At 35.1% G+C, this 23,726-nt stretch overlaps 1 protein-coding gene across 6 annotated transcripts in view; it reads right to left on the bottom strand.

Moving 5' to 3' along the window:
* Nucleotides 1–23,726, bottom strand: part of RAVER2 (ribonucleoprotein, PTB binding 2) — a 125,549-nt gene that overhangs the window by 18,570 nt on the left and 83,253 nt on the right. For 5 of the 6 annotated variants that reach the window (XM_032427256.1, XM_032427241.1, XM_032427232.1 and 2 more), the window contains exons 7-11: nt 22,297–22,401; nt 22,022–22,133; nt 19,874–20,142; nt 12,474–12,585; nt 10,791–10,927 (exon numbers count right to left, since the gene is read on the bottom strand). In XM_032427256.1, coding sequence (XP_032283147.1) covers nt 10,791–10,927; nt 12,474–12,585; nt 19,874–20,142; nt 22,022–22,133; nt 22,297–22,401 — 735 coding nt within the window. Of the gene's footprint in view, nt 1–9,351; nt 10,040–10,790; nt 10,928–12,473; nt 12,586–19,873; nt 20,143–22,021; nt 22,134–22,296; nt 22,402–23,726 lie in introns of those variants that run through there. The other variant, XM_032427225.1, reaches the window with a different exon arrangement.

A 23,726-nucleotide genomic window follows, 5' to 3' on the forward strand; every position in this document is an offset into this window, starting at 1 on the left:
GTAGCTCTATGGAGGACAATGCTTTCTATAACTTATCACAGACAGCTCAGGGTTACTGTTCTACTTCATGTAAAATGTAATGTAAAATTTTACATAAAATGTACATTTGAATAACCCCACAACTGTGCTTTCATTCACCTCATACTATTATCAAATATGTTGTATCTATGAACATTATAAACCCCACACTACAATGTTATAATTTTGCTTTTAAATAAATTAAGAGAAAATATATAGTATTTTATTTACCCACATATTTACCAGTTGTTTTAACACCATAGTTCTCATTGAGGATCAATCTATTGGGTAGAGGACAAAGATACTGCTAAATATGTTAAAATGCACAGGATAGCTTCTCCTACAGACAGATAATTACCCAGCCCACAAGGCCAACAGAGCCAAGGCTGAGAAACTCTACCTTAAGAATAATGAACATTATTTTTATCTGGTTGCTTTCAAGATACCCTCTTTAGAATTACATTAACTGATGTGTCTAGGTAAAATGTTCTTTTTATTTATCCTGCTTTGTAGGGGAAGTGTCTGAGCCTGTTAGATCTGGAGGTTTTTTAAACCAAATTTAGGAAATTTTTTACCATTATTTTTTCAAATATTTCATGTCACATTATCTTTTCCCTCTCCTCCTGGGACTGCAATTACCCACATTTTAGACTGCTTGGTATCATCCCTCAGGTCTTTGGGATCTGTTCACTGATTTTCTGTCATTTCTGTTCTCCATATTGAATTTTTTTTGTCTTCACATTAATTGAAACTTTTTTTCCTGTTTTCTCCAATCTCGCTAAGCCCATCCATTGTTTTTATTTTTTCCCCCCAGATACTACACTTTTCATTTGGAGAGTTTCTATACTTCTTTTTTAGTTTATATTTCTTGCTGAAAATCCCTACCTGTTCATTATGACTTTATTTTCCTTAGGTTCTTGAACAAATAACAGCTGCTTTAAATAAATCCTTGTCTACTAAGACCAACATCTGGGTTATCTTGGGGTCAGTTTCTATATATGACTTTTCTTCTTAATTGTGGGTCCCATTTCTTGTTTCTTCAACTATCTAGGAGTTTCATTTACTGATTATAGATGATATATCATAAAGACCATAGATGTATAACTTTCCTCTAAAGATTGTTGATTTTTGTTGTAAGAAGGAGATAACTTTGCTGAATTCAAACTCAAACTTCTGTGCAGGGGAGGAACTGAATCCTTTCCCAGTTCGTTCAGGATTGAAATCTCCCTCACAAACATGGTTCAGAGGTCAGACAAGTGTATTTCAGCTGAGTTTACACACGGATTTTGAGGCTCCTTCCTAAGCCACCCCGTTTTTCAGGGAGTTCATGCTTGCTTTTCAGCCTTGTTAAGGGTTCTCAACTCTGCTCAGAGTCCAGCAGCCAGCAAGAACACTGACTACAGGTGGTGTTAGGCAAAAAGACAAATCTCATCCAGGGCAGCTTCCCTCTTTCAAGGACTAACTCCCTCCTTCAGGTTCTGCCTGCTTTTGATCACGCCCCAGGGTCTTCAAATAGTTGTTTCTCTTTCATATTTAGTCCAGTTTTAATAATAGTTATCTGCAGGGGGAATAATCTGATATAAGCAACTTCGCCAATATTGGAATACCAGTTAGGATTTTTAAATGTAATAGTTTTATTGGAAATAAGGATTATATCCATCTATACCTTGATACATTCATCTCTTCTAATCCTTATACACAGGGCTGACACAAAAGAAAGAAACGGTTTCTATGAAGCACTACTTCCATGCCTGAAGAAGCTTCTCCATGGCATAATGAAAATCATGCAGACTTCGTTATCATAGAAATTGTTTGCTGACTGCATGAACTTACAAAGATGATTAAATTCTCTATGCTTTTCTACTTGTATTATGGAGGTAGTCTCACAGGGTTGTTAGAAAGGTTAAATGTTTATATTGCAAAGCATACAGCACACGTTAAAACCAAAACAAAAAATGTTGGTTTCTTTTCCTTAGACCTCTTCCTCCATTCCAGCATAGAATAGAAGGAATAGAAGGAATTCCTAAAACATGACCACTTTTTTTTCTAGTTACTTTATTCCATTAGTAACATCTAGTTAAGTTCACTTCCCAAGGAGGAAAGAACACAAGACTGAAAACAAATCTCACTTGATGAACACACACAAGGTAGAAGCAGGGACTGTCCCAGGGGATGATAAATCCAGGGAAGATTCACACCTCCACAGTGTCTCTGGGTCAGCAAGGATAGAGGCAGAAGGAAGACTGGCAAGTAAAAGGCATCTTTATCACAGAACTTCTCCATGTGTAAATAGAAAAGGGTCTTTCTGTGGATAAGTATACAATAAACAACAGTAATCTAATAAGCAAAACTGCTGATGAGAAAAGCAGAACAAATTTCAAAAGTGAAATAAATGAGATGGTAAAGAAAATATTAACTTTAAAAAATTAAATCATACAGGTCGGCTGGGTAGATGGCAGAGTAGAAGGACCCTAAGTTCACCCTGTCCCATGGATACAAATAGATAACACCCTTATCAGTGTAAATAACCTAGGAAATGACCTGAAGACTGGCAGAACTCCACAACTAAAGGCAGGAAGAGCCACAATGAAGAAGGAAGAAGGCTGAAGACATGGCTCTGGAGTGAAAGGGACTGTGGCCATTCACAGTGGGGAGGGAGCCAGGGGTGCAGAGAAAGGCAGAACACAGACTTTCACAGTGGGGAGCTCACAAAGGGAGAGGATGAATCTCCATAATATTTGCTTTTGAAATTGAGAGGGCCAAATTTCATGAGTTCTTAAAACCAGCAGGACTTAAAGCCTGGAATTTTAAAAGTCAGCAGGCTCTTGGAGAGCCTGGATGGTGTTAGGAAGCCAAGCCCTCCCCTTAAAAAGACAGGATGACAAACAGCCCATGCAGATATAGTGTAGAACCAGCAGTTTGAAAACGTTGGGGGCAGACAGGAAGGACAGTGATTTCTCAACTCAGAGCATGGCCTGGAGAGACAGGGAGCATGGGGAGACCCCTCCAGGAACAAAGGAGCTGGCAGGCATCATTCCCTCCCCTGGCCCCCAGCATAAACAACAGCTATCTGCAGGAACCAGTGCAGTATGGACACTCCTTACCTAACTTGCTTACACCAAACCCTTCCCTCCACCACCACTCCTCACCCCACCCTTCAGTGGATCCAGCCTTCCCAGTCATACATGCCTCAATCCTGGCACTGTGGGCCTCTTCCCCAGAAGACCAGGGAAAACCCTGCCAACACCACATCTCCAGACCTGTGTGTTTTGTGGGACCTAGTTCCGGCAGTGGCACGTCTCACTTAGCGAGCAAACCACTGCACACCTTGCTGCCCACAATAGGCAAAGAGAGCCTCTGCAGAGAACTGAACTGAAGGAAAAAGAGGCCAAGACTCAACAGCATAGCACACGCAACACACGTAGGAGATACTCCCTAAAGGGCCAGGTCAAGGGGAACAGGGAACACAGCATTGAGGGCACTACAGGATCTATTCTTCATAAAGCTATTATTGTTTTTTGTTTTGTTTTGTTTTGTTTTTAAAGATTTTATTTATTTATTTGACATAGAGAGAGAACAAGTAGGCAGAGAGGCAGGCAGAGGGAGAGGGAGAAGCAGGCTCCCCACTGAGCAGGGAGCCCAATGCGGGGCTTGATCCCAGAACCCTGGGATCATGATCTGAGCCGAAGGCAGCCACTTAACTGGCTGAGCCACCCAGGCGCCCCCATAAAGCTATTATTGTTAAGAGCAAAAGAAGTAGCTGACTTTCCTAACACAGAGAAACAGACAAAGTCAAACAAAATGAGGAGACAGCAAAAAATCTCCCATATGAAAGGACAGGACCAAACCACAGTAAGAGATCAAAGTGAAACATATATAAATAATGTGCCCGATAGAGAATATAAAGTAATAATCACAAAGATACTCCCTGGACTGGAGAAAAGAGGACATCAGTAAGACCCTTAACACAGAGATTGAAAAAGAACCAATCAGAGATCAAGAACACAATAAATGAAATTAAAAATACGCTTCATGGACTAAATAGGCTAGATGAAGCAGAGGAATGAATTAATGACATGCAACACAGAGTAATGGAAAGTAACCAAATTGAGCAAAGGAAAGGAAAAAAATTACGCAAATTGAGAACTGTTGTAGGGAACTCAGTGATTCCATCAAGCATAATAACATTTGTATTACAGGGATCTCAGAAGGAGAGAGAGATAAGGTGGCAGAAAACTTATTTGAAGAAATACTAGCTGAAAACTTCCCTAATCTGGGGGAGGGAACAGATACCCAGATTCAGGAGGCACAAAGAGCCTCCCCCCAAAATTCAACCCAAGGAGGGCCACACCAAGACACAAAGTAATTAAAATGGCAAAAAGTAGCAATAAAGAAAAAGTTTTAAAAGCAACAATAGAAAAGACAGTTACATACAAGGGAAACTCCATAACATTATCAGGATTTTTCAATAGAAACTTTGCAGGACAGAAGAGAGTGGTATGATATATTTAAAGTGCTGAAAGAAAAAAAAAGTGCAACCAAGAATACTCTATCCAGCAAGGCTATCATTCTGAATAGAAGGAGAGTAAAGAGTTTCTCATACAAACAAAACTAAAGGAGTTCATGACCATTAAATGAGTCCTACAAGAATATTAAAGAGGACTCTTTGAATGGAAAGGAAAACCATAGAGAGAGTATGAAGAGTAAAAAACACAAAAGCAGTAAAAATAAATATATCTGTAAAAATTGGTCAAGGGATTCCTAAAAAAAGGATGTAAAATATGACACCATATACCTAAAATGTGGGGGGTTGGGGGTAGGGAGAGGAGTAAAGAATGGGTTTAAACTTAAGTGACCATCAACTTAATATAGACTGCTATATGCAGAAGATGTTATATACAAACCTAATGGTAACCACAAATCAAAACCCAGTAATAGATATGCAAAAATAAAGAGAAAGAAATCCAAATATATCACTAAAGAAAGCCAATAAACCATGAGAGGGTGCAAGAGAAGGATTAGAGAAAATCTATTGAAAAAACAACCACAAGGGGCACCTGGGTGGCTCAGTTGTTAAGCATCTGCCTTCGGCTCAGGTCATGGTCCCAGGGTCCTGGGATCGGGCCCCGCAGCAGGCTCCCTGCTTGGCAGGAAGCCTGCTTCTCCCTCTCCCACTCCCCCTGCTTGTGTTCCCTCTCTTGCTGTGTCTCTCTCTGTCAAATAAATAAATAAATCTTAAAAAAAAAATAAAAAACAACCACAAAACAAGTAATAAAATGGCAATAAATACATGTCTGTCAATAATTACTTTGAATGTAAATGGACTAAATGCTCCAATCAAAAGACATAGGGTGTCAGAATGGACTAAAAAACAAGATCCATCTCTCTGCTGCCTACAAGTGAGTCATTTCAAACCAAAAGACATCTGCAGATTTAAAGTGAGGGGATAGAGAAACATTTATCATTTAAAACAAAGTCAGGGTAGCAATGCTTGTATCAGAAAAATAGACTTTAAAACAAAGACTGTAACAAGAGACAAAAAAGGACACTGTATAAGAATAAAGGAGACGATCCAATAAGAGGATATAACAATTGTAAATATACATGCACCCAACATGGGAGAACCCAAATACATAAAACTGTTAATAACAAACATAAAGGGAACAATTACTAGTAATACAATAATGGTAGGGGACCTTAACACCCTATTTACATTGATGGACAGATCATCCAAACAGAAAATCAATAAGGAAACAATCATTTTGAATGACTCATTGGACCAGATAGATTTAACAGACATATTTAGGACACTCCAGCCTAAAACAGCAGGATACACATTCTTTTCAAGCACACATGGAACATTCTCCAGAATAGATCACATATTAGGCCACAAAACAAGCCTCAACAAATTCAAAAGATCAAAGTCATACCATGCATCTTTTCTGACCATAATGCTATGAAACTAGAAATCAATCACAAGAAAAAATCTGGGAAGAGCACAAATACATGCAGCTTAAATAACATGCTACTAAACAATGAATGGGTCAACCAGAAATCAAAGAAAAAAATCAGTAATTACATGAAAATAAATGAAAATGAAAACACAATGGTCCAAAATCTTTGGGATGCAGCAAAAGCTGTTCTAAGAGGAAGTTTATAGCAACACAGCCCTACCTCAAGAAGCAAGAAAAATCACAAACAACCTTACCTTACACCTAAAGAAGATAGAAAAAGAAGAACAAACCCCAAACCCACCAAAAGGAAGGAAATAATAAAGATTAGAGCAGAAATAAATGATACAGAAACTAAAAAAAAAAAAAAAAAAAAAAAAAATCAATGAAATCAGGAGCTGTTTCTTTCAGAAGATCAACAAAATTGATAAACTCTTAGCAAGACCCATTAGAGAGAAAGACCAAATAAACAAAATTACTAATGAAAGAGGAGAAATAACAACCAATACCACAAAAATACAAACAATTCTAACAGAATATTATGAAAGCCTATATGCCAAACAGATTGGGCAACTTAGAAGAAATGGATAAATTCTGAACAGACCAGGTACTGGTAGGGAGATTGAACCAGTAATCAAAAAACTCCCAAAAAACAAAAGTCCAGGACCAGACAGCTTCACAGGTGAATTCTACCAAACATTTAAAAAAGAGTTAATACCGATTCTTACCAAATGATTCCAAAAAATAGAAGAGGAAGGAAAACTTCTAAATTCTTTTTATGAGGCCAGTATCACCCTGATACCAAAATCAGATAAAGACACCACAAAAAATAAAAATTACAAGAGAGCAAGAACACAATAGGCCAATATCTCTCATGAATATAGATGCAAAAATCCTCAACAAAATATAAGAAAACTGAATCCAAAAATATATTTAAAAAATCATGTACCACGATCAAGTGGAATTTATTCCCAGATGAAAGGGTGGTTTAATATTCACAAAACAATCACTGTGATATGTCACATCTAGAAAGGATAAAAACCATATGATCATTTCAATAGATGCAGAAAAAGCATTTGATAAAGTACAACATCCATTCATAATAAAAATACTCTCTGCAAAGTAGGTCTAGATGGAACATATGTCAACATAATAAAGGCCTTATTTGAAAAACCCACAGCAAACATCATACTTAATGGGGAAAAACTGAGAGCTTTTCCCCTAAGATCAGGAACAAGACAAGCACGTCCACTCTCATCATTTTTATTCAACACAGTACTGCAAATCCTAGCTACAGCATTAAGACAACATAAAGAAATAAAAGGTATCTAAATTGGTAAGGAAGAAGTAAAACCTTCACTATTTGCAGATGACATGATATTACATATAGGAAACCTTAAAGACTCCACCAAAAAACTACTAGAACTGATAAATGAATTCAGTAAAGTTGCAAGGTATAAAATCAATGTACAGAAATCTGTTGCATTCCTATACACTAATAATGAAGCAGCAGAAATTGAAAATAAAAAAACAATCCTATTTACAATTGCACCAAATACATTAAATATCTAGGAATAAACTTAACCAAAGACCTGAATTCTGAAAACTATAAAATACCAATGAAAGAAATTCAAGACAAGGCAAAGAAATGGAAAGACATTCCATGCTCATGGATTGGAAGAACCAATACTGTTAAAATGTCCATACTACCCAAAGCAATCTACAGATTTAACGCAATCCCTATTAAATACCAAGAGCATTTTTCACAGAACTGGAACAATCCTAAAATTTTTATGGAACCACAAAGGACCTCAAATAGTCAAAGCAGTCTTGAAAAGGAAAACAAAACTGGAGGTATCACAATTCCAGATTTCAAGTTATATTACAAAGTGGTAGTGATTGAAACAGTATGGTACTGGCATAAAAACACACACACAGATCAATAGAAGAGAAGAGAAAGCCCAGAAATAAACCCACAATTATGCCAGACAATTATATGGTCAATTAATCTTCAACAGAGGAAGAATAAACATACAATGGGAAAAGACAGTTTCTTCAACAAATAGTGTTGGGGGAAAACCACAGCAACAGGCAAAAGAATGAAACTGGACCACTTTATTTCACCATACACAAAAATAAACTCAAAATGGATTAAAGACCGAAATGTGAGGCCTGAAACCATAAAAATCCTTGAAGAGAACACAGGCAGTAATCTCTCTGACATCGGCCACATCAACACTGTTCTAAATGTCTCTTGAGGCAAGAGAAATAAAAGCAAAACTAAACTACTTGGACTACATCAAAATAAAAAGCTTCTGCACAGCAAAGGAAGCAATCAACAAAACTAAAAGGCAGCCTACTGAATGGGAGAAGATATTTGCAAATGACATATCTGATAAAGGGTTAGTACCCAAAATATACAAAGAACTGATACAACTCAACACACACAAAAAACCCAAATAATCCATTTAAGAAATGGGCAAAAGACATGAACAGACATTTCTCCAAAGAAGACATACAGATGGCTAACAGACACGTGAAAAGATGTTCAACATCACTTATCACACGGAAATGCAAATCAAAACTACAATGAGATATCACCTCACACCTGTCACAATGGCTAAAATAAAAAAACACAAGAAAAACAAGTATTAGCAAGGATATGAAGAAAAAGGAACCCCCATGCACTGTTGGTGGGAATGCAAACTGGTGCAGTCAATCTGGAAAACAGTATGGAGATTCCTCAAAATATTAAAAATAGAACCCGTATAATCCAGGAATTGTACCGTTAGGTATTTACCCCCCAAATACAAAAGCACTAATTAAAGGGATACATGCAACCCTATGTTTATTGCAGCATTATTTACAGTAGCCAAACTATGGAAGCAGCACAAGTGTCCACTGATAGATGAACAGATAAAGAAGATGTGGTATATATATGCAATGGAATATTACTCAGCCATAAAAAGAATGAAATCTTGCCATTTGCAACAACATGGGTAGAGCTAGCGTGTATAAAGCTAAGCAACAGAAGTCAAAGAAAGACAAATACCATATGATCTCACTCATTCCATATGTGGAATTTAAGAAACAAATGAGCAAAGGGAAAAAAAGAGAGAGACAAACCAAGAAACAGACTCTTAACTAGAGAGAACAAACTGGTTACCAGAGGGGAGGTGGGTGGGGGAAATGGGGGATGGGGATTAAAGAGTATGCTTATCATGATAAAATAAAGTGATAAAAAATTAAAAAGTTATATAAAAGTTAAATCATACATGTTTAAAAAATTTTTTTAAGTTTATTGTGCTTCCTCCTGTTTATAAAAGTAAATTTTGCTCCTTGTAAAGGAACAAAAAATTAGAATTGTACAGGACTATAATTTATAAATTTTTTTAAATTAACAACAAATTATGAAACATTTACCATGTGTTTACATAGTGTTTTACTTGATCTTTAATATTTGCATTGTATTTCTGGAATAAATATGACATAATTTGTTTACTTAGTCTTATAAATTGTTGGAAATTTAGGCTGTTTCTAATTTACAGAACTATAAATTATTTATAAATGATTTTACACATCTCTGATAATTTCTTTGGATTTTGTCACCTGTAAAAATAAGTAGCAGACAATGTCCTTACCTCGATTACTTAAATTGTTAACTAATAAAAGAATAAAAATGGAGTCTTATGAAAAGTCTATATGAGGGAATGTTTTCCAGGTTGTATTTGTATTAATTCATGATTACCATTCCTTGGATATAGGTCTGTTGGCACCTAATTACATCATCTTCCAACCTATATTTCTCCATCTTTTCCACAGGTATGTAAGAGACTTCATTACATATAATTCTAATATCCAGCTGTACCATTTTTACAGAATCTATTTCACCTGTGTTTCTAGTATCCTATCATAAAAGCATAAGGAGGCATCAATTGTTCCAAGCGAATTCACACAGGTTTTCTTTTCTAAAGGTTATTAGAGACAGATGAGGCAAACACAGGTGCTCCAAGGAAATCAGAGTGGAAGCATTGCTCCCACAGATAGGGCAGAGCTGAGAAGCTGATGTGCTGAGAAATAAGAAAGAATCTGAATCAGAATAGTAATTATAAGACTCCCACAATTATATCATCATATACTGCTACCATAATATATACTCTCAGCTTAAGCCACTGAGAATAACCTGAAGGAGAAAAGGCCAAAGTAAAATTGACATATTTAAGTAATGGCACAATATATCTTTGGAATATAATACTTTTTATGTTAGTGATTGATTGGTTTAAATGTTAGCCTAATAGTGCCTATAATTATGGTCGTGTGTCTGTAATCAATAAACAGCGGTGAAGAACAGAGGCATTTCCTTGAGTTCCTTAGTCGGGTGTACATTGGTATGACCACAAGTCAGCAGTTTTTCTGTAGAGAGCCAGATGGCAAATACTTAATCTTGTGGGTCATATAGTCTCCACTGTAGCTATTCAATTCTACCATTGTGGTACAATAGCACCACAGACAATATGTAAATGAATGGACGTGGCTGTATTCCAGTAAAACTTTTTTTACAAAACAGGCAGTGGGCTGGATTTGGTCTATAGTTTGTTGACCACTAGTGTAAACACCGAGAGGTAAATATCTAGCGCAAAATGATACTTAAGGTCTTGAACATGTCCTAAAATCCCAAATGAGCGAGGAATATTGTGCAGATGAGTGCAATTTTACTTTCCTATGATATTACAGGAATCACAATTTCATATTCAGTGAACTCAATATATAGTTGAACTAATTTCTCTAGATATCATCAAAACCTGAGAATCATTTATTTACCTGTGCATAATCACCAAAAGGTTGAGAATAAGAAATGCACTTTTCCAATGTGTGTTGTGATTCATTTCCCTGAGAGATTGCATCCAGAATATTGCTTGCAATTCCAGTCTTCTGTAGAGTGGTTTTATTTGCAGGGGCTAAAGGCAAACATCAATAATATTTTTAGCTAAAAGTTGTTTTGTTATAAATTATAAACAAAATACAAAACTCATTAATTCAACATATTCCCAAACAGAACACAGATTTTCATTTGCCAGTATATATCTATATTTCTTATCCCCAGGAGAAGAATATATAGTATATGATGTTGTCTTGTTCATTTAAAGCAACTGAAAATGGAAGTTTGCCTTATGGATAAATAATTTTGATGGAAACATTTTAAAGATATGTGTCTAATCTCTAAAAGAGGCAAACAAAATGTAAACTAATCATTCTTGTTAATGCAATAGTTGTAACCATCAATTTTTTTTTTTTTTTTTTAAAGATTTTATTTATTTATTTGACAGAGAGACACAGCGAGAAGGAACACAAGCAGGGGGAGTGGGAGAGGGAGAAGCAGCTTCTCACTGAGCAGGGAGCCCAATGTGGGGATCGATCCCAGGACCCTGGGATCATGACCTGAGCCGAAGGCAGACGCTTAATGACTGAGCCACCCAGGTGCCCCGTAACCATCAATTTTTAGACCAGATAAAAATGTAGTAGGTATAGGAGAAGCACATTAAATTTTTTTCTGGCTCTTTTAAAAAATTACAAATTAATGTCTAGGTTCAAGAGGATACTTTATAAAACAGAGAATATATATTAAAATCTTTCATTTCTTTTCTTTCAATTCTATTTTCCCAGAGGTAACAGTTTAGATTTTCCCAGATTTGCTGCGTGCATTTACACATTAAATATATACACATAAGGATATATAGCTTTAAACAAACGTAAATGGAATCATTTTATGCACACATTTGCTTTTTCCACTTAATTTGCTTTAGAGATTTCATATTAGTACATGTAGCTCTCCCTCAACTATAACAAAAAGTTGTATTGTATTCCATTTTATGATGATTTATTTTTTATTTAACCATTCCCCTATTGATGAACTTTAAGGCACTTTTCAGTTACACTATTGACAACCAACATTGTAGTGAATATCCTAGGGCCTAGAGCATACCACATTTGCAATTTTCCCTTAAAATTATATTTGATAATTAATTTACCTTAATTAAAGGCCTGAAAAGGTCTTCCAAAAAAGTAAATAAGAGTTCAACTTCTGCCAATTATCATTAGCACACATATTTTGGGGGTACTTTGCAAATATTCTGGATATATGAGATACACGGAGGTTTAAACCTCTATTTTAGAAATAGATTTAGAATAGAAATGATTCTATATATAGTAAAACATTATAGTATTGCCAATAATTCCCTTGCCCGATGATTTTCTATTATTATTCAAAAATAAATTGATTATATTCTTAAAAAAATGTTACAAAAGATTTTTTCCTTAAATAATTAGAATGCATTTTAAGTGTCTTAACTTTAGTTATTCTTTAATTCAAAGACTGGGGTCATAATTTAGGCATTCATGGCCAATAAGCATTATTTACTTCCATTCAATTAAAAATTAAAGTAAAACTGATTATGGAAAGTATTTAATAAAACGCCAAAATATTAATACTGAGCTCTCACTTACATGATAAGCACACACTGGGCAGCACACTTGCCAAGTTCAAGTATGGATTTTTACTGAGCCGTATTTCTTTTGGTGGTTCTCCCAACAGTGAAGTCTGATTCTTAGAGGCAGCCTATTTATCAAAAACAAAACAGTGGGTGTTTAATCAGAGGTACAGGAAAATAAAAATGTGGAAAGAGATTTATTTATTTATGCTTCAATAAATCTAGTCTAGTGTAATAAAAATTTGTGGAACCTCATATTTGAACATATGAAGTTATGGAATATTTCTGGATATTGATTAAAATGATCACATTCCACTTGCTATTACTTTTTCAATTAGTTTTTTTTTTTAAACTATTCCAGAACCATAAAACTTTAGAAATGAAAGAATTAAAGGGCTTCTTGTAAATCCTTCTTATTTGAACTAGGAGATAATTCAACTTCACAAGAAAAAATGAATCCCATATCTTATTTCCAGAAATACTGTTATCTACATTTTCTTATTAAGATTTTTATTTTATAGTATATGGCTACAGCCAAATGATAAAGGAAAGCTTACTTATCTCTGGTTCTAAATACCAAACAAAATAAGTGGATTTAATAAAATCCAAATCCACAGTTTAGAAGATAACCCTAGAAATTCACATTTCTTGAAAATATATCAGTAAATTTTATATAACTAGGTGTAAGAGTTCTAGTATTTCTTTTACAGAAGAAAAGGCTGATTCTTCAGATCATTTTTTTTTTTTAAGATTTTATTTATTCATTTGAGACAGAGAGATACAGAGAGAGAGAGCACGAGCAGGGGGTAGGGGCAGAGGGAGAGGGAAAAGCAGACTCCCTGCTGAGGTGGGAGCCCGATGTGGGGTTCAATCCCAGGACCCCAGGATCATGACCTGAGCCGAAGGCAGATGCTTAACCATCTGAGTCACCCAGGCACCCCTCATTTCATTTTGTTCTGAGACAATTTTTTACTTTTCACTTTCTGTGGGTAAAAACTTTTTAAATAAGACAATTCAGATTACTATAATTAAAGCTAGCAGCTAAGTTTTCATTTCAAATTAATTTTTATTTTGTTCCCTGAACAGAATGAAGGAAGTATAATCTCAAGTGCTTATTTCTATATTTGAGAGCAACAACTCCTTTTTTTCTTCCTTATCTGGCCAATATTATTGTATTTGGATTGAGAAATCTGTCTTGTACAACTTCATAAGCCCCAAAGAAGTCCAGATTTGCTTGTGATATGGATATAGATGTATTTATCTATTCAAATATGCTTACTCAATGTTTTCCATGCTCCAGGCACTGTGGCAAGCATTGATAATACTAAAATAAGTAAGACAGGGCGCCTGGGTGGCTCAGTAGGTTAAGCATCTGCCTTCAGCTCAAGTCATGATCTCAGGGTCCTGGGATTGAGCCTTGCGTCAGGCTCTCTGCTCAGCGGGGAGCCTGCCTCTCCCTCTCCCTTTGCTGCTCCCCCTGCTTTTGCTCTCTCTCTCACTCAAATAAATAAATAAAATCTTTAAAAAAATAAAATTCAACACTCAGCAAAGTTGGAATAGAAGGAAGCTATCTTAATATAACAGAAGTTATATATGAAAAGTCAACAACATACTCAATGGTGAAAGACTGAAATCTTTCCCTCTAACATCAAGAACAAGACAAAGCTGTCTGCTTTCACCACTTCTGTTCAACATAATATAGGAATTTTAGCTAGAGCAATTAAGTAGGAAAAAGAAATAAAAGACATCCAAACCAGAGTGGAAGAAGTAAAGTGATTTCTGCTTTTGGATGCATGAAAACCCTAAATGTTACACATACACAGACACAAACTATTAGAATAAATGAATTCAGCAAAGTTGCAGTATATAAAATCAACATACAGAAATCAGTTGCATTTCTACACACTAACAATGAACAATCGAAAAAGAAAATTAATAATTCCATTTACAACAGAATCAAAAAGAACTTAAGAATTAACTGAACCCCCCCAAAAGGAATAACTGAACCAAGGAAGAAAAATACTTACTTAAAACTACAAAACATGGCTGAAAGTGATATTTAAGCAGAAATCTCAATAAAGTGAGGGATTAAGCCATGAAAATATCTAAGACTGCACTGTCCAATATGATAGCTACTAGCTACACATGACTACTGAGCATAAGAAATGTGGATAGTTTAAACTGAGATGTATGTGGAATGTAAAATATATACTATATCTCAAATAGTACCAAAGAATGTAAAATATCTTAATAGCTCAGTACATATTACATTTTGAATATTTTGAATATACTGTATTAAATATTAAAAATGTTAAAAACAGGGGCACCTGGGTGGCTCAGTTGAGTGTCCAACTCTTGGTTTCAGCTCAGGTCATGATCTTGGGGTCCTGGAACCAAGCCCTATGTGTAGTTCTGTACTCAGTGTGGAGTCTGCTTGAGATTCTCTCTCTCACTCTCCCTCTGCCCTTTCCCCTGCGCATGCTCTCTCTCTCTCTCTAAAATAAAGAAATCTTAAAAAAAATTTAAAAACATTGCTGGGTTAAAAGACATAAATAAAAACTTTCTCTGTTGGGTGCCTGGGTGGCTCAGTCGTTAAGCGTCTGCCTTCGGCTCAGGTCATGATCCCAGGGTCCTGAGATCGAGTCCCACATTGGGCTCCCTGCTCGGCAGGAAGCCTACTTCTCCCTCTCCCAGTCCCCCTGCTTGTGTTCCTGCTCTCGCTATCTCTCTCTCTGTCAAATAAATAAAATCTTAAATTAAATAAAAAATAAAAATTTTCTCTGTCAAATAAATAAAATCTTTTTAAAAAAAACCTGTCAAATAAAATCTTAAAAAAAAAAAGATAAATAAAAGGAAAGGCATCCCATGTTCATGGATTAGAAGATGCATTGTTAAAAATGTCAGTATTAACCAGAGTGACCTACAGATTCAATATAGTCCCTATCAAAATTCCAACTTTTTTTTTTTTTTGCAGAAAAAGAAAAATCCACCCTAAAATTCATATGGAATTTCAAGAGACCCCAAATAGTCAAAACAATGTTGAAAAAGGTGAAAAATAGGAACAAGAATGGAAGGCTCATACTCTGTGATTTCAAACTTCCTACAAAGCTACAGTAATCTCAACAGTGTAGTACTGGCATAAAGACAGAAATACAGACAAATGGAATAGAATAGAAAACCCAGAAGTAAGTCCCTGCATATATGGTTAAATGATTTTTGTCAAGAGTGTCAAGATTATTCAATGGGGAAAGGACAGTCTTTTCAACAAAAGTGCTGGGAAATCTGGAAATCGCATGTGAAAGGGTAAGTAGATTCTCACCTTACACCATATACAAAAATTAACTCAAAGATCAAAGACCTAAATGCAAGAGCTAAAATTATAAAACTCTTAAAGGCTTAGGTAGAATGCTTCATGATATTGAATTTGCCAATGGTTTTTTTTTGGAGGGGGTCTGACAACAAAAGCAGAAGCAGAAAGTGAGAAAGAGAGAAAGAAAAAGAAAAAATAGATCATATGTTGGGCCACAAAATAAGGCTGAACAAATTTAAGAATACTGAAATCATATCAAGTATTGTTCTGACCACAATGGTATGAAACTAGAAATCAATAACAGGAGGGAAACTGGAGAATTCACAGATATACAAAATTAAACAACACATTCCCGAACAACCAACAGGTCAAAGAAGAAATCAAAAGAGAAGTAAAAAAATATCTTGAGACCAATGAGAATGGAAATATAGCATACCAAAACTTATCGAATACAGCAAAAGCAGTTCTAAGAGGGAAGTTTATAGCAATGCCTACAAGAAGAAAAAAGAAAGATTTCAAACAACCTAACATTACACATCAAGGAACTAGAAAAAGAAGAACAAACTAAGCCCACAATTAGCAGAAAGGAGAAAATAAAAAGGTTAGAACAGAAATAAAAGAGACTAGAAAGACAGATCCATGAAACTAAGTGTTGGAGTTGTGGAGAGATAAACAAATAGAGAAACCTTTAACTAGACTAACCAAGAGAAAAAGAGAGGACTCAAATAGTTAAAAATGAAAGAGGAGATATTCAAACTGATACCACAGAAATATAAAGGATCGTAAGAGACTATTACCAAGAAATACATGCTGACAAACTGGATAACCCAGAAAAAAAATGGATAAATTCCTAGAAACTTACAACCTACCAAGACCAAATCATAAAGAAATAGAAAATCTTATCAGACCAATAGTGAAATAAGAAGTAATCAAAAACCTCCCAACAATGAAAATATCAGGGCCAGATGGCTTCACTGGTGAATTCTACCAAACATTTAAAGAAAAATTAAAGCCATTTCTTCTAAAACTCTTCTAAAAAATTGAAGCGGAGGGAATACTTCCTAATTTAATGAGGTCAGCATCACCTTCAGACCAAAGCCAGACAAGAACACTACAAGAAAATAAAATTGCGGACCAATATCCCTGATGAACATAGATTGCAACAATCCTCAACAAAATACTAGCAGTCCAAATTCAACAATACATTGAAAGACTGTACACCATGATCAAATGAGATAGTGCAGACATAAACACACACATATGTAGTCAATGAATCTTTGACAAGGTAGTCAAGAATTCACAATAGGAAAGGACAGTTTCTCTAATAAGTGGTGTTGGGAAAATTGGATGTCTACACACTAAAGAATGAGATTGGACCAGGATCTTACACCGTACATAAGAATTCACTCAAATTGGATTAAAGACTTAAAGATAAGACCTGAAGCCGTAAAACTCCTAGAAGAAAATATCGGGGAAAAGTTCCTTGACATTAGTCTTGGCAATGATTTTTTGGACATGACACCAAAAGTATAGGCGACAACAGCAGAAGAAACAAGTGGGACTACATCAAACTAAAAAGCTTCTGTACAGCAAAGGAAACCGTCAACAAAATGAAAAGACAATCTACTGAATGGGAGAAAATGGATACAGCCATAATGGAAAACAGTATGGAAGTTCCTAAAATAATAAAAAATAGAACTACCATATGATTCAGTAATCCCATTTCTGGGTATATATTCACAGGAAATGAAATCACCGAGATAGAGTACTCCCATGTTCACTGCAGCACTATTCCCAACAGCCAAGATACAAAAACAACATCAGTGCTCTTTGATGGATGAATTCAGCCTTAAGTAAGGAGGAAATCTTGCTATTTGTGATAACATGGATGGACCTTGAGGGCATTATGCATGCTAAGTGAAAAAAGTCAAATAGAGAAAAACAAACACCATATGATCTCACTTATACGTAGAATAAAAAAACAACAACAAGCTCACAGATACAGAAGAGAGACTGGTGGTTGTCAGAGGCGGTGGGGGCAAAATAGTCAAAAGGTACAAACTGCCAGTTACGAAATAAATATATCAGGGGATGTAATGTACAGCATGGCAATGATATTTAATAACACCATGTTTTATATTTGAAAGTTGCTAAGAGAGTAGATCTTCAAAGTTCTCACCACAAGAAAAAAAATTATAACCATGTATGGTAATGGATGTTAACTAGACTGTTTGTGATGATCATTTTGTAATATATGCAAATGTCAAATTATTATGTTATATACCTCAAACTAATATAATGCTATATGCCAATTACACCTTATAAAAAATTTTCTTAAAAATGCAGGTCTAAAAACCTAAAGCCAAGTTAAGCCAATTATGTTTAGCAAAGTCAAAAATCTTGTTACATTATTGGAAAACCTACTTTGAGATTACCTGGTTCAAACCCCTGCTGTCAGAAAGAGGAGTCACTTCTACAACAATCTGCACCAATGCTCACCTGGCATCTGCTTAATTATTTTCAGTTTTTTGTTTGTTTGAAAGCTTCAACTGTTCTTTGTTATATTACGCCTAAATTTGCTTTATTGTATGTAATACTTATTGGACTAGGTCTGCCTACTGGTGAAACACAAAATACCAGGTGACTAGTCTGAGAGTAAATTTTTTTAATGTATATCCAGCTGGTCCTCCCTTTCCGAGTTACATGTATCCATTTCCCTCAATTCTTTCCCCAGAACCTGTTCTCCAGGCCCTGGGCCACTTTGGCTGTTTTCTTCCTCATAGACTCTGCCCATTATGTGAATCACCTCAAATCAAGCTTTTCTGAAGATCTGGTGCTTTCTGTCCAAAAAGATACAACATATTCATACATGAGTTCTATTTGTTTAGTTTCCCTCAATAACCCAGGAAATTAATATTGCAGATAAATTTTTTAAATTTATTCTAGAAGAATTGCCTTAGCTTTCTCAATGAACAATTGCAGAGCATTCTTTCCATACCTGCTGCTATGACTAGTTGACAATAAAACCTCCTCCAAATTCAATATTATTATTTTGACATTTGAAAAAAGCCAACTAAATGAATTTTTTTTCCTCAAATGCTGCTTATAGCCTGAGTTTTATACTACTTACAAACCAAAGGTTATTTCAGGGTATGAATAAAAATTAAATGTACTTTATTCTACTTATCAATTATAACATTTACAAATGTCACTGGCCTAAGAACCAATAAAATAACTGGGTAAAAACTTCCAGAATTAAAACAGAGGTTAGATTCTTTTGAGCAGACCAGAGTTTAATAAATGACTTTGACATTTTTCAGATAAAATAAAATTGGTTTTGCCTTCAAATATTAAAATACCCTAATTAGCTATAGAGTATACATTTAAAGTAGAAAACAAACATATTTTGAAAGCATTATTATTAACTTAAAAGCCTCATAAATAATATGTAATTGGATAAGCATCAATGACACTCTTAAACTTTCCCAAACTCTAAAATTTTGAACTCAGTTTATATTTCATTTCTAAAATATCAAGCATTTTTGAGTATCTCAAACTTTTTAGAAAAGCAAGTATCTATAATAAAGATTCTATACCTAAATTATTTTACAATAACAGACTTAAACTCATTTTGCTCAGATTATTTTATTTACAGACAAACTGGTAAGTAATGAAGCACAGTCCCCAAACATTAGCTGACATCACTTACCAAAAGATGGCTTTTTGTTTGCTTATAATAACAGGGTTTTTTTTTTTAAGAGCACAATATTTTCTTCTATTTTGAGACGTAAATTCACATTATGAAAAAATCATGTCATTGACATATCAATTATCTAGTTTGTAATCCATATTTATATACTTTAAGTCTATTATTTTTTTTGAAATTTAAAAATGGTTAAGATGCTTTATGATACTTCCTAAATTATACTACCTGTAACATAACCCCAATTTAGAATCTTCTAAAATTAGAATTTAAGATATAATTTTAAAAGAATATACATATATATATTCCTGCATAGTATCTACATACATGTAGTATAGACGTGTACACGTGTGTGTGTGTGTGTGTGTGTGTGTGTGTGTATGCACAAACACAGTTTTCTTACCCCTGAACTTATCTCCGTGCCTCTTGGCTGACTTTGCTGTTGCTTATGGTGTCCCGTCAGCAAGCCTCCAGCAGTAAGGTTTGGAAAGCTCTGAAGATAAGCCTGTGACCCTGAGAAATTTCCTTCCGCCTTCCCCACCAAGGCTGGTTGTTTCTCTTGAGCATTCCCGTGCCCTGGCCCAGCTTGTCCAGCAATGTGCTGATTTGGAAAGAATGGTAATATGCCCATTCCAGCTGTTAGAGTTGTTTGAGTTGGAATCAGATTAGATGCTGTAGTGAACCACAAATGCGAGAAGCTTTTGGTTAGATGAGAATTACTCACAACAGTCCTTTGATTTTGTTAACTTACAGGGGAAATATATCTATTAGAGAACAGTTACACTCAGAAGGTGAAGTTAGTGCTTGTAAAGTAGCAGGTTCCTATATGGAAAAACAAAAACCTCTAACAGTAATCATGCTTTTCTTATATTCAACAACTTCCAGGATAATATCAAGGATATTTTTTTTAATTCCAAGTTTTAACTGTATATTTTAGAATTTGAGAGCAAAATGTATGTATTTTTTGGCACTTAAGTTATATCAGGTACCTTCTTTTTTATGCTCGATCACTGTAATTTGCCTGCTTCCATATTTGAAGGGAATAATTAAATAAGTCTTCATTTAAAAAAATTCTCTGACACTTAAAAATAAATTTAAATCCAATAATAAATTTGATCAGCTGACTTGCACCAGTTCATAAGAGCTGACTGTGCATATCTTTTCCCAGTTCCTGAATTCAAAGTCTTCCCACGGGTAGTGGGCAACTGGCAATGAGTTGTAGTGTTTACACAAGGAACTCCAAAAATGCTACAAAAAATCAAGACTAAGCCTAGACAGCTGGTTTTTAAACATCAGCACACCACTGGTTTAAAAAACACCAATATTTGTGAATAGATAGGCACCAAATATAACACAAAGTTTTACATTTTTTTTACAGGAAATAACAAGAAATTCTGGAAGAAATGAAAGTTTTAGTAGGAAAATTCTGAACCATTTCACTTTTTAAAAAATCTGTAGTTCAAAATCAAGAGAAAAGAGCTAATTTTGGTAACTACTTCAAGTCAAATTTATATTTTATAAATTCACGACACAAATTTCTTTAATTATTTCTAGTACTAAATATTTAGAGGTGGATACTTAAGTTCTTTCAGCAATGTATTTATTTGGACACTGAATTTTCAGGGTTCTTAAAGCAGTGCATGCTAAAGCAAATGGTCTATTATTTAATTCAATACAAATAATAAACATTTGCATAAGCTTTTAGTGATACAAAATTTAATTTTTAGAACAGGCCTCATCATGCCATAAAATTTCTACACCTGTCTGTATTCAACGTCTGCACAGTCAATGCCAACAGTCAGAACTGATTGACTCATTTAATCATTTGACTCACTGGTTTTATGTAGAGGCTAAATACGCTACCCAAATTTAACTTTTTTTTAATTTTTATTACTGGTGGCCCTTCTCTTTTCCCAGCATAATCACTTCAAACAAATTTCAATTACACTTCAAACTGAAAGTGCCTTTCAAAATCGCATCCAAATAAGAAATCTTGGTATAATCTACCACATGCTCTTGTTTTTCTAAAATAATAGTTTTGTTTAATTTGTCATCTTTTCAGAAGCCCAACGTACACATGTCATTATTTTTCTTCTACTACTAGTTTGGAGATCACATTTAAAAAAACATTATAATCAAGTAAATCATCAAAGTTTACATCAGAATGCCACATATTTCCTTAAAAGCTAAGGGTTTCTTATTCAGGCAAAAATTAAATGGATACCTATGTAATATGTTGTCAGCCCAGGAGGCAGCATGTCAGTCTCAAAGGGATCTATGTCTTTGCCTCAGGCTGCGTGAACCCTCATCAAATATTAAAGCATATCCAACAGGGAAAGTGTGATCTTGGCATGCCAGCAAGTCCATCAATAACTTATCAATAGTTCTCTAATATTAAAAATAGAAAAGCCAAGAGGGCTCTTAAAATTTTAAAGAACTGAATAAAACTCAACTTTGACCTTTCTGTAAATAAAAGCAAGATATAGGTAAACCATCTTTAAATCTCTAATGTGACTGTTTATGGACTTCTCAGTAAATGCATATCATTTACTTTTGTGTGCTTCTCCAGGATGACCCAACTCTGTTTTCAAAGGAAGTGCTGACCCTATCCCTACTGTGGTTTGAAGTACCATGGCTGGGGGATCGCCAAGTAAGCCTGGTTTCTGCAAGAGAAGAAAAGAAAGTTAGACTTCTGCCCGTGGCAGCAGGGTATCGTGTCATGAAGAGACTACCACATGGGAAAATTCATCAACAATCTGACCAGCAGCCTGAGTCTAGGAAGGGAATGAATTCAATTCAAAGGAAAAAAAATAAGTCCATACTTACATTATTAGTATGAATATTCTCAAACTTCAGTAACTGTTGCTGTACCAGTGGTACGTGAGAAAGATTCTGAAGGAATAAACTGGAAGTATTACCCGTAACTGTGCTCTGTGAAAACGATAGAGCATTCCGTTAGTTTAACTTTGGAAAGCTATTTGTCATAGAACCCAATTCATTTTAAAGGTCAATTCTCCAGATCTGAGCAAAAGCAACGGCTTCTTAATATGCCACTTTCCCACTTTAGGCAACGTAATTAATTCTTTTAATAACATACAAGATGTGACCACGTAGTCATGAAACTAACGCCACATCCTCTCCTTTTCTTTTCTTCCATCCTTCTTCCTTCCCTCACCCCTTTTCAGCTTTCATGTCATTCAATCATTTATTTCTTCACTTAATCATCCAACAAATATTTATTGAGCAGTTTCTATGTGCCAGGCACTGTGTTACATAGTGAGAAATGCAAAATACGACCTGCCCTCACGGATCTTAGAGGCTCCTGGGGAAGGGAGACATTCATTAATTATAAAAACATTAAATTACAAATGGTGATGAGCATCTGAAGGAAACACATAGGAGCTCTGAGAATAGCTGGGGATTTGATTTAGATTGGTAAATTCAAGGAAGGTTTCCCTGAGGAACTAACTCTTGCGCAGAGATCTGAAGGTTGTGCAGAAGTAACTAGGTGAAATCTGGGGGACTTAGGTGCTGTTGGGGTGGGGAGCATGCCAGGCAGAAGGAACAGCAGGGGAGCAAAGACCTAAGGAGAAGAGATCAAGGTCCTCTGAGGACCAAAAGCAGGCCACTGCTGCTGGGATAGGAGAGGCCTGCTTGGACAGGCCTTCTGGGCAAAATTAAACATTCTAGTCTTAATTCTAAAATAAAGAGAGTATCGTCAATACTCTGAACTCCCCTCCCATGTCACTCTTCACACCTTATTGTAATTCACATTTGTTTTCTGTATTTGTTGAAATTCTCTAAGAACAAGGACTGGGAATATTTTTGTTCCCTGCTGTAGCCTCAGTGACTGGCAGTGTCCAGTAGAGGTCAGATTCCCAATAAAATCTGCGGAGTAATTCAATGAATAAATACCCTATAATGTACAAGGTCCTATGTTAGAGCCTAAGAATGAAAACTAAATAAAAGATAAACCTTTCCCTTAAAAAGCTGCATTTAGGACTAGATGCTCATTCACTCAATCTCCATCAATCATCACTTACGCATTAGGTTGGATTTCTAACTAGGCTCCTATTCAGATAGAGCCTCCAGCAGGACCTGAGAGTAATGTGTACTACTCATCTCCAATATTTTATTTATATATACAAATACATTTTAAAATATTAATCTGAAAAAGGTATGAAAAATATTTTTTATTCTAATAAGAATTATTTTTATATAGATTACATTTTAAGAATTAAGAGCTCATGTTCATT

Source organism: Phoca vitulina, unplaced genomic scaffold, assembly GCF_004348235.1.
Source record: "Phoca vitulina isolate PV1807 unplaced genomic scaffold, GSC_HSeal_1.0 scaffold2, whole genome shotgun sequence".
NCBI lineage: Eukaryota > Metazoa > Chordata > Mammalia > Carnivora > Phocidae > Phoca > Phoca vitulina.